Raw genomic sequence first — 12,215 nt, 5'->3', positions numbered from 1 at the left:
GAGTAATTTCATTTCATGGTACTGATATATATAACAATATAGTTATTTTTGCTTTAAATAAGGTCTTTATGATTTTTGATCCAATAGAAATGTTATAATTCTTGCCACCACCAATATCAATTCCTTCTGTTATGTTGTTTGTCTTGTTGTTGGGCCTAGAGCCTGTAATAAAGTTTTTATATAATATATAAATATCTAAAAAAACTAATACTAATCTAAATAATAATAATAATAAAAAAAAAACTCACGCTCAATGAAAACAAGTAAACAATCCGTGATTTAAATAAGAATAGGAAACAAATTATTAGCAATAGGACAAGAAAAAAAAGAACAAATAAATATGAAATGGTACATAACATACATTGTATAAAATAATCAAATGTATAAAAACTGCATATTCTACACTGTGTAAATTGCAAATTTCTTCTTATTAAAGTTACAAAAGAGGTTTGGTCAAGAGCAGTGAGAGATTTTCTCTCTTTTGTTGTTTGATTAACATGACAGACATCAGGAATATTAGACTGCTGTTACTTTAAGAACTGCCCAGATCCAATATTCTGTTACAGATGTGTTTTCTTTCTCAGTTGTTTGCTCTCACTTAAGACTTAAATTACTGTTTTATAAAGATACTTGCAAAGACAAAATTTTGACACATACAGTATAAGTGTGTGTATTTAACCATTCAAGGCCTATAAAGAGGCAAAAAATAAACTCAGGTTCAATACTCCCATGCTCTATGTCTTCATGTGAGTATCCATTAACTTTTAAATGACATGAATGCAAGTAAATAGTTCCAGATTTTATTTTTGGGTGAACTATCCCTTTAAGAGCAAATACATTGAGTCATCGATTCTCAAGGGCAGTTTTATTAGTTCATAAAATAAAGTCATGTAATAGTCATAAGTGACAAAACTATGATGTAACTGCTGTACAAAGCAGCCTAAAATGATTACCGATCAACAGCCTCAAGAATTTTATTGACTATCATCATACACACACTGACTTATTAATTGATCTGTTTTAGGAACACATTCGTCTGTCCAATTAAAAAGCGAGATGCTACCAGTAACCTATTTTATTAATTTATTTATTTTATTAATTTATTTAATTTACCGAATTTATTTGAATATAAGGAGAATTAGTTGTAGTATCTATGGTGAGGAATTGATTTACACATATAAAGGCAACAGTGTTTCCATGTGCTTTTTTATTTCTAATGTCTTATAATGAGTTGCAGTACAGCAAATGACTTGTCTACATTTGCATTATGAGTGACAGATAGGATAAACGCAGTGCTTACTGACCAAGGACTCTTATTTAACACCAAAACACGTGCAGATGTGCAAATTTTCATACAGTCTGGTGAGCAGCTCTTAAATGACTGATCAGTCATTGAGGGCAGTACAGTAGCATTGATCAATGGGATGGGTGTGGCTCCCCGTGATCCCTGCTCTACATGGACCGAGCGGAATGAGGGCCATTGATTTTTGTGTTCGGCAAATGATGATTCACTCTGCAGCAGGCTTCAAGTTCCAAAGTTCATATCATACATCTAGTGCCTCAAGGTGCCTGCTTTGACAGCCACCCAGGCATCAGCGTCTCCAGCGTGTGGCGCTGACGGCGGATGGTGGCCATTAAAGATTTAGTTCGTAGAAGCTTTCATGAGCCGCTGCTTCTGACTTTTGCATTGGTGTAATATACCCCTGGCCCCAATTTTGTGGCCAATGTCTGATCTCCAGTGGAGCTCCATGAAGAAGAATGATATCAGTTGGCTCATTGTGTTGTTTTCTGAAGAAGTTGTATTGATGTATTTTTCTATTCATTTATTTTAAATAGAGGGTGAGTAGGGACTGGTTTGTTTATCATTTTAGTCTTTTTATTTATCTGGAGAACAGAGAGAGAGATATGCAGAGTTGCTGTAAAGTTGCTAAGGTGTGTGAATGGTTTTTGGCTCATTGCTGTCAAGTCACAAGTCAAAAGAAGCCATCCTCAAAGCCCTAGATATGGCTGGAGTCACTCTTTTGATGTAAATCTGAGGTTATAATGTCTGCTTGCCAGAAATCTGGTTTGTTGCTTAACTTGAGCTTTCAGTACAAATGACATGGGATGAGATACAAGATTTAAAGAACAGAAGTAAAATATACTCTAAAATGTGCAATATGTTATGACAAAGTATATTGTTTTGATTGGATAAAACTAATTAATTATTAATTAAAATTTATAGATGCAAATCAAATACTAGTTTATAAGTTTTGGGATCTGCAAAATTTTTACAATGTTTTTTGAGGTATTTTTTATTAAATTAAATTTTATTAAATATTTTATAAAAAAATATAGGAAAACAGTATTGCGAAATATTACTATTACTTAAGATAAATTTAACTAATCTTTGCTGAAGAAAAATATAATTTATATCAAATAAAAATCTTACTAACCCCAAATATATATATATTAGTATACATATATTATACACACACACACGCACACATATATACATATTGTGTGTATATATATATATATATATATATATATATATATATATATATATATATATATTGTATGTATATATATATATATATATATATTGTATTGTATATATATATATATATATTAGTCATGAAGAAGTGAGTGAAAAGATATGTACATGATTGCATGAATGAAGGTATGAAGAGACAACAAGGAAATGTTAAAACTCCATTTGCAGCTTCCTTGACCTGTTAATATTGAAGATTGGCACTGAAATGAAAATGCACTGCTTACTTTATCTTCAGAAGACTTTTCACCATATTTTTTTCTATGTGTTTATCTAGGTTACAGTTATGGATGGAGGAGGGATCTTCAGGCAGTCCACTGTCTGGGTGATAGTGCATGTTCAAGATGAGAATGACAATACGCCTGAATTCAAAGAGTCTGTGTACCGCATCAGCCTTCCAGAGCGGGACCGTAACAAACGTGGTGATCCAGTCTACAGAGTCTTCGCTTACGATCGAGATGAAGGGTCCAATGCAGATCTCACGTACAGCATCGTGGATGGAAATGACGACGGCAAATTCATAATCGATGCCAAGACAGCCATGGTGTCTTCCAGGAAGATGGTCACAGCTGGTGGCTATGATATGCTCACAGTAAAGTATCATACATATGGGCACTTCAGTGGATATTAAAGAAAGTTTTTCTTTAAAGCAGCATAATGTTTTCAGCCTTAATATTTACTTAATTTTTTCTCAGATAAAAGCCATTGACAATGGGACCCCTCAGAAGTGGTCGACCGCCCGTTTGCATGTTGAATGGATTCGGAAGCCCGTGCCTTCGCAACTAGCCTTGCGATTTACCGCAGCCGTTTACAACTTCACAGTGGTGGAAAACGCCAAAGTGTATGAGTCAGTTGGAGAGGTCTCTGTTTGGCAGAGAGAAACTCCTTTATGGTTCGACATCATTGGTGAGCATCATCAATAATGCAGCAGTTCCAGTCATAAATTAAGTCAGGATGCAAACTTTAATGTCCCTGATATTACTGATGTTACTGTCTGCTTTGGCTGAATAATTTGTGTTGTAGCATTCCTCATTTACTTTAGATAAAACCGTGCGGATAAATGAGTAAAAGTAAATGTAATTTAAAGGAGTGGATATCCGTGGTAAACTATTCTGACAATGATTTACTCCATTTGCTTGTTGCTTACAGCTCTACTACATATTTATAATTTGCACCTGTACTTTCTACTCAACAGAAGATGCACAGATGCTTAAGTTAGTCAACTGCAAAGAGGGTATTTTTGATTAAACCCTCTCAGTATTTGGGATTCGCTGAGCTTTGCAGATGTTGTCCCGCATATTGGAATTGCTTGTGTAAAGTTTAGTTGGAAAACTCCTGAATGAATTAGCATTTAAAAGCTAGTTGTTTTTGAATTTGTTTAACTTAACATGAGCTTTTGTCTTCAATGTCAGTTTTCTGTTTTGTTTTTCTCTCTGTTCATCTGTATCTGTTTCTGAGAAGGTGGAAGAACGTCCCGGGAGATGTTTTATATCCCACAGAGCTCCTGTGGTGGAAACTGTTCATCTGACAGTGGTAGGCTAACTGTCAGTATTTTGTAGTTATTTTCCTAAATGGAAAAAATTGGCTGGTTTATCTGATAGTTTTAGATACTCGCTTTAAAAACTCCATTTGCTGCAGGGCAAACGTGAAGCACTCAATCCTGTAAACACTTTCAGTGCTGAGATACCTTACAGGCTTAGGGTCTTCTGATCTCACTTAAGTGCAGTGGAAATTGAGTGGAATTGGAACAGATGCATGCAATGCATACTAAAGATGCTCAGAAAGTTTGCCCTTATCCTTCAGAATGAACCTGAATTAATGATTTGAGAATCTGCCGTGAAGAGGCCTGAACTTGACACAGATGTTTGTGGGAGTCGAAGATAAGAGACCTGAAGCTGATGGGAAAGATCCCAACATAAAGCGGTTGATGTTTCGAAAGCTGTGAAACTTTGATGAATCACTGTGAAACATAAAAAATGTATTACTCACAGACATGCCAAACTGCATGACAGTTCGATTGGTAGAGTGTTTACCTTGATCCTTTTCTGCTAAACATTTAGCCTACCTCTTCGTTGGATTTGTAAGTGCATTCAAAGCATTTTCTATCACTTCTCATTTATTTATTTCATGCTAACTGTGATTTTTTTGGTGTAATAGGTGACTACAATGGTCCATTTGATATTCAGAGACGGATGGGGACCATATTAATAGCCAGACCTCTAGATGCTGAGACACAGTCACTATACAACATGACGGTACAGGTGACAGATGGGAAAAACACAGCTACTACACAGGTAGGTGTATTTTTATGCAAACCTCTTGGAAATTTTTCCTAACAGATGTTACAAGTCTGCTAACTTTGCCAGAAACACGAATATTCCTGGCAGATGTGGTTGAAATTTCCAAGAGAGAAACGTCTATAGGATTTTAAGCAGCGTGCCATCTTTTATCTAATTTTATCAATACAAGTTTGCTGTGTGAAAGAGATATCTTTATAATCTTCACTGAAAATGTCTTCAGATAGGCCAGGGGCTGCTGAGTATTAAAGTGTCCCAGAAACCTACATTGAATTGTCACTCTAGCATGTGCATTTTCTGTTTCTTATTTAAGCTGTTTTGACAAGTGCCTATTGCAACAGTGTAGGTTACTCATGTATTTGTTTAACTAAGATTGAATGTCTCTGTGAAAAATGACTCAGTCTGCTGTATCTACAGATTTACATAAAAGTTTTGGACAGCAATGACAACAGTCCCATTTTCTCTGAGCGTACATATGAAGTCTCTGTGTCTGAGGATACGCCAGCCGACACTGAGATCTTGCGTGTCCGGGCCAGGGACAAGGATGAACGGGCAAAGTTGAGCTATTCTATCCATGGCAGCGTTGATCCAGCAAGCATGCGGTTGTTTAAGATCAATCCTGGTACTGGTGTCATGTACATAGCAGATCGACTGGACTATGAGATCCGCTCTCAGCACATCCTTACTGTTATGGTGAGAAACACCATAAATTTATAAATAACTAAAAATATATTAAAATGTTCACAAATTATTTTTTTATATGGCTCAAAATTATAAGCTTTATATTTGTTTCCAGATATTTTGATCAGTGTGGACTCTTGAACTCCACTGTACTTTTACTGTATATAATATATATATGATAATCATAAATATAGCCCAGCATACCAGATTTTAAGTTTTGACAATTTACATTTTTAACTGTTCCTTTCTGTCTGCTGTCTCTTTTTTTATTTTATTTTATTTTTTATACTTTTTCCCTCTTTTTACTTGTTTCCTCACAAATCTTTTCCATGCAAAATCTTAGTTTTTCTCCTCAGGTCTGTTGCCCTGTCTCTCCTCCTCTTTTTTAGGTGAAAGATCAAGAATTTCCCTATTATAGAGACCTGGCACGGATTATTGTGACCTTGGAGGATGCCAATGACCAGCCTCCTTTTTTTACTCGCACTATTTATGAGAGTACAGTGTTTGAGTCTTCTCCTCCAGGAATGTCAGCTTTGCAGGTGGTCGCACTAGACAGAGACTCAGGGAGAAATGGGGAGATAGTTTACTCAATTGTTGCAGGTAAACATCATGTTCTCATCTCTTGAATTTATTAGATTCCCTGATAATATTTCCATTGTTCAGCTGTTTTGAGTAAAACTGATTGTCTGTTCCACAGAGTGTGATGCATTAGCTCATTCTTTTAACCTGTCATGAATCTTAAGATTTATCTTTGATGTATCCTTTACCCGACATGCACTTTTCATCATGAACTGACAGACACATCTCATTTTTTCACAGGAAACACTGGTGGCATATTTGGAGTAGATCCATTATCTGGTTTAATTTCAGTAGCCAGAGAGCTGGACCTTACAACTGTGGGTTTTTATACCCTTACTGTGATAGCCACCGATGGAGGTACTCCGGCATTAAGTAGCACAACTACAGCTAAGATCGCCATATCTCTGTCTGATTTCTCCAGTCCAAAGTTTGCCCAGCAAGAATACCAGGCTGAGATCAAAGAGAATGTGGCTATTGGGACTTTTGTCATATTGGTCTGTGCAATTAGCCAAACCACACTGATTTATGACATTATACAAGGAAATGATCAAAGGAGGTTTAAAATAAACCGTTACACAGGTGTCATCACAACACAAAGGAATTTTGACTTTGAGATGACCTCGTCATATATGCTAGTGATCCAGGCTGTAAACATGGCTGGGATTGCCTCCAGTGTCACTGTCTGCATTCAAGTGGTTGATGAAAATGATAATCTTCCAGTTTTTCAGGAGCTCACATATACAGGGACCGTCAGTGAGGCAGCCCCCATCAATAGTGTGGTGATAAGTGAGGATGGAAAGCCCCTGGTAATTGAAGCCACAGATGCTGACAAGAATCACAATGCCCTCCTGGTCTTCCAGATTGTGGAGGACACAGCTAAATTGTTCTTTACTGTGGACTCAGGAACAGGCTCCGTCAGAACTATAGCTAAACTGGACTATGAAAAATTCAGTGCTTTTTATTTTTCTGTTAATGTGAAGGACAGTGGCAGGCCTCAGCTAACAGCAGAGAAGCCAGCCAAGGTCCTAATCAGGGTTGTGAACATCAATGACTCTCCCCCTCAGTTCTCACAAGAAGCTTATGACACCGTTTTGCTTCTTCCAACATACGTTGGGGTTGAGGTTCTGAGAGTAGAAGCCACTGATCCAGACATGACTACTGATCTGATGTATTCCTTGGCTGATAGCAACTTGGAGCACTTTGAAATGGATTCATCAGCAGGCATACTTACGGTCAAAAACAATAAACTCTCCAAAGACCGTTATCGTTTCAGTGTCAAGGTGTCAGACGGGCGGGACTTTTGCACAGCACTCGTGACTGTGTTAGTAAAAGAGGCAATGGACAGTGGCCTCCTCTTCAGTCAAACCACATACTCCTCTTCTGTACTGGAGAACAGTGTGAACATTACCACCGTGAGCATTGTAAATGCTGTAGGAAATCGCTTAAATGAACCACTAAAGTACACGCTTTTGAATGCAGGGACACACTTTACAATTCGTCCCACATCAGGAGTCATTCAAACCACAGGAGTCCCTTTCGATCGAGAACAACAGGAACGGTATGAGCTGGTGGTTGAGGCGAGTAGAGAATACGACCAGCTGCGAGTTGCTAGAGTAACCATCAGAGTAGAAGTTGAGGATGTTAACGACAATGCCCCTGAGTTTCTAGGCCTTCCATATTATGCGGCTGTGCAGGTTGATGCAGAACCTGGCTCATCCATCTTCCAGGTGTCTGCGACAGATTTGGACAAAGGGATAAATGGAGCTGTATATTACGAGCTTAAGGAAGACCATCCACATTTTGAGATAAATAAGCTCACTGGGGAGCTTAGTCTTAAAAGGGCCTTTGATGCAGACTTGTCCAATGTTGAATATCCACTGGTTGTCCTTGCACGTGATGCAGGCTACCCTTCCCTCTTCACTGTTGTCGAGCTTCCAGTTACAGTTGTGAACAGGGCCATGCCTGTTTTTGACAAGTCATTTTATGGCATATCAGTTAGAGAGGATATTGCAGTGTCAACTCCCATATTATGCATAAATGCCACCAGCCCAGAGGGCCAAAACATTATATATACTATTGTGGAAGGGGATCCTTCCTTCCAATTTGACATTGGCTTTGACAATGGTATGATTAGTGTCATATATCCTTTAGACTATGAAACCACTCCCTACTACAGGCTAACCATCAGGTCTACAGACACTCTCACTGGAGCCAGATCCGAAGTAGATGTGGACATAGTTGTGGTGGATGTAAATGACAATGCCCCTGCATTTCGTAATGCATCATACACCACCACTTTGCCAGAAAACTCAATGATCGGGTATAGCGTGATACAGCTTTGGGCGGCCGACAAGGATTCTGAAAGAAACAGTGTGATAAGCTATCAAATCCTCTCTGATGGATTTAATAGCACAGACTACTTCCACATTGACAGCACTAGTGGACTCGTGTTAACAACATGTCTTCTGGACTATGAACTTACACAGAGCTTTAGCTTTATCGTTAGAGCAACAGACAATGGTTTCCCATTACAGAGCAGTGAGGTCACGGTCACCGTCTTAGTGAGTGATGTGAATGACAACCCACCATCCTTCAGCCAGCCACTTTACGAAGCTTTTGTGAGTGAACTGGCTCCCAGAGGGCACATTGTGACATGTGTCCAAGCTTCTGATGCAGACAGCTCAGATGCCGAGAGTTTGAGGTACAGCATACTCTCTGGAGATGAAAAAATGAACTTTATAATAGACTCTCAGACAGGTGTCATTTACTTGTCCAGTCAGCGCAGACAAGGGATACAGCCAGCATACAACCTCAATGTGTCTGTATCAGATGGGGTCTTCACCAACACTGCACAGGTGAACATTCGAGTCATGGGGGCCAATCTTTACAGCCCTGTCTTTAGTCAAAGGTTCTACTTGGCGGAGGTTCGTGAGAATGCCCCAGGAGGTACCAAAGTCATTCAGGTGCGTGCCACAGATGAGGACTCAGGGATGTTTGGTCAGGTCATGTATTCTTTTATCAATGACCTTGGAAAGACTCAGTTTTACATAGGAGCTGATGGCCTGATAACTACAGCTCAGAAACTTGACAGAGAAAATCCAATAAACAGAGACATTTTGCTAACTGTTATGGCGCTTGATGGTGGGGGAAGAGCATCCTTCTGCACCGTTAGGGTAATTCTTGCTGACGAAAATGATAATGCACCACGTTTCATGGCTATGGAGTATAGAGTTAGCATAAAGGCTAATGTGCCAATGGGATCGCTGGTGACTCAAATCCAGGCTCAAGACCCAGATTCTGGGGATAATGGCAGAGTTAGTTACTCGCTGTACAGTGAGGCAAGGCTTCCTCTTGTGGATGTGTTGGAGATTGAGCCTGACAGTGGCTGGATGGTCACAAAGGGAAGCATGGCACATTTAAGAGGAACGGTTCTCTCCTTTTTTGTCAAAGCTACTGATGGAGGTGTTCCAGCCAAACATTCCCTTGTGTCTGCATTTATTCATGTCTTACCACCTGATGCAAATGTGCCCTCCTTCACCCAACCCCAGTACTCCTACACTGTCCCAGAGGACACACCTGTTGGGACAATCTTGGGATCAGTGTACTTAAGTCCTGGCCAGACAGCTTTCTTTTCTGTGGTAAATGGAGAGACTGGGGAGAGTAACCAGGGTGGGACATTTTTAGTTGAGAGAGAAACTGGACTTCTAAGGCTTGTAAACCCCCTTGATTATGAACTCATCAACATTTACCGTTTCAAAGTTGCAGCCACCATGAGACAGGCACTGGTTGAGTCCATGTCTGTAGTGGATGTAGAAGTCAAGGTGCTGGATGTGAATGACAACAAACCGTTATTCGAAACCAATGCTTATGTGGCCATGGTTATGGAAGGTATGCCTAGGGGTACACGGGTTATCCAGGTACGAGCACTTGACCCTGATTGGGGATCTAACGGACAGGTTAATTACAGCCTTGGACCAACCCTAAACCAAGAATCGGACAAAGCTAGTAGATCTAAATCTGCCGCTCATGCCATGTTTGTTATTGACAGCAAGACTGGATGGATCACCACTCTTGATGACCTGGATCATGAGATGTGCCCATCTTACACCTTCAACGTGGTGGCATCTGATCTAGGAGAGGGTGTCTCACATTCCTCCACTGTTCTAGTGACCGTTGCAATTGCAGACGTTAATGACAACCCCCCTACCTTCGAGAGAGAGTACTACAGAGGTGCTGTGCTTGAGAGCGACCCTCTGGGAGAAGTGGTTTCAGTGCTGAGCACTCGTGACAGGGACAGCTCTGATCAGAATCGGCTTGTCAGCTTCCATATTACAGGTGCGTATTAAAGTAGGCCACTGGAGGATGATTAATGGCTCACGGAGGCTCTCCGGGAAAGATAATCACATTGAAAGGGTTTAATTTAATGAACTAAGTGTGCAAAAGCTATATGAGTAAAGAGCCATCTGCTTTATGTGTCACATTACTTTGTTTAAAGCTCATCTGGGAATGTGAACAGATTGTTAGAATTAAGCTCAGTTTATTGTTTCCAATAACTTGGGATAAAATATATACCCTCTCCAAAAGTGTCCCTAAGTGTTCGGGTCCACTTAACATGCTCTTAGAGTTATTTTGATGTGTGTAAGCACATTTTAATTTGATGTGTTCGATACAGTTTTGAAATACATGCAGTTTGTTTTATTCTACATAAAGAACAATAGCACCTTACAGCATATAAACATTGTAATGTGCTTTTGGAAATGATGGTTTGGTCTCTGTGCAGGCCATCACAGAGATACACAAATCTACCTAGCTCATTTATCTCAATTCAGTTGCCATCTTTTTGACTCAGGAGGAAACCCCAAGGGGGTATTTGCGCTGGCTCCTGTTCAGGGGGAGTGGAAGGTCTTGGTGAAGCAGCCTTTGGATAGAGAGGAGCAGGATCGATACCTGCTCAATATCACAGCCAGCGACGGCCTGTTTGTAACCCGCATAGGCGTGGAGGTCACTGTCATGGATGCCAATGACAACAGCCCCATCTGCAATCAGGTCTGAGCAATTGATTTAGGCTGGTATTTGTCATCTTATACAGGCCAAGTTAACAACTACCATGTTTAATGCATGCATACTGATGTCATTAATGAAGTTTTGGTATGCAAAAGTATTAAGAATTCAATACACTATTTGAATAAATTTTTATCTTTATTTTTTAGGCGCAATATGAGGCCTCATTTCCAGAAGATGTGCCTGTTAATACTGCTATTCTGTCGGTTGGAGCAACAGACTTGGACAGTGGTGTTAATGCAGAAATTCAGTATTCTCTGTTTGGCATTGGTGTTGAAGATTTTTACATGGATGCAAATACTGGTATTTCTGTACAAACTCCTTTTGACGTGCTTTTATACTTTTGACATTTAATTTTTTCAATTTCTTAAGTCTTGAATGAATACACTACATGAATTTCTTGGAAAAAACACTAATACATACACTTCCACATAATTACAAATTGCAACAATACAAGACGGTTCATATTTAATCTAGCCACTTAATCTGTACACATACAAAATCTTTAAGTAATACAAACACTTTTAAGAATCCTTAATAAAATTCAAACTGCAAATATGAATGGCTTTTGGTAAATACTTCTAAGCCGTCTACCAGTAGGCCATTGTCTCAGAGTGCAAGGGGTGAGTGTCATTAATCATCATGAAAATTCAGTTAGGCTCCGGAGTGGAACACCAGTTATTTCTGAGCAAATTCGAACTATATTTTGGAGGCGATTCTTATTCTTAATAGAAATAGATGCAAACTGAAAAACTTAAAATTCTCTCTATAAAAGTATTATAAAATACACACAAAATAGATTTTTGTATACAAAAAGAATTTTGTTTCCTCAGGGCAAATATTCTTTGGTGAACCCTCTTGATAATAGCCTCCGTATTCTGCTGAAACTTTAAAGTTGTGTCAAAAATGGTACCAAGGTATTTGTACTCTTCTACTCTATCCTCCTCTCTGTCTTGAATAAGTAGTGTTTGCACTATTGGAGCATTTTCTTCTGAAATCAATAACCATCTCTTTTGTTTTTGTAATATTTAGTCTCAGCTTTGTTGCACCTTGTAATAAACTTA

The 12,215-nt window shown here is 39.0% G+C and overlaps 1 protein-coding gene across 1 annotated transcript in view; it reads left to right on the top strand.

Moving 5' to 3' along the window:
- LOC132126942 (protocadherin Fat 3-like) overlaps window positions 1-12,215 on the top strand; it is a 49,775-nt gene that overhangs the window by 14,654 nt on the left and 22,906 nt on the right. Inside the window, exons 6-14 of the mRNA XM_059538573.1 lie at window positions 2,811-3,125; window positions 3,229-3,439; window positions 3,995-4,066; window positions 4,691-4,827; window positions 5,248-5,523; window positions 5,901-6,111; window positions 6,331-10,425; window positions 10,940-11,136; window positions 11,301-11,454. Coding sequence (XP_059394556.1) covers window positions 2,811-3,125; window positions 3,229-3,439; window positions 3,995-4,066; window positions 4,691-4,827; window positions 5,248-5,523; window positions 5,901-6,111; window positions 6,331-10,425; window positions 10,940-11,136; window positions 11,301-11,454 — 5,668 coding nt within the window. The remainder of the gene's footprint in view (window positions 1-2,810; window positions 3,126-3,228; window positions 3,440-3,994; window positions 4,067-4,690; window positions 4,828-5,247; window positions 5,524-5,900; window positions 6,112-6,330; window positions 10,426-10,939; window positions 11,137-11,300; window positions 11,455-12,215) is intronic.

This window comes from Carassius carassius, chromosome 45 (assembly GCF_963082965.1).
Source record: "Carassius carassius chromosome 45, fCarCar2.1, whole genome shotgun sequence".
NCBI classification, from domain to species: Eukaryota; Metazoa; Chordata; class Actinopteri; order Cypriniformes; family Cyprinidae; genus Carassius; species Carassius carassius.
The sequence above is the reverse complement of the archived record's forward strand: the minus strand, read 5'-3'. Positions and strand labels throughout refer to the sequence as shown.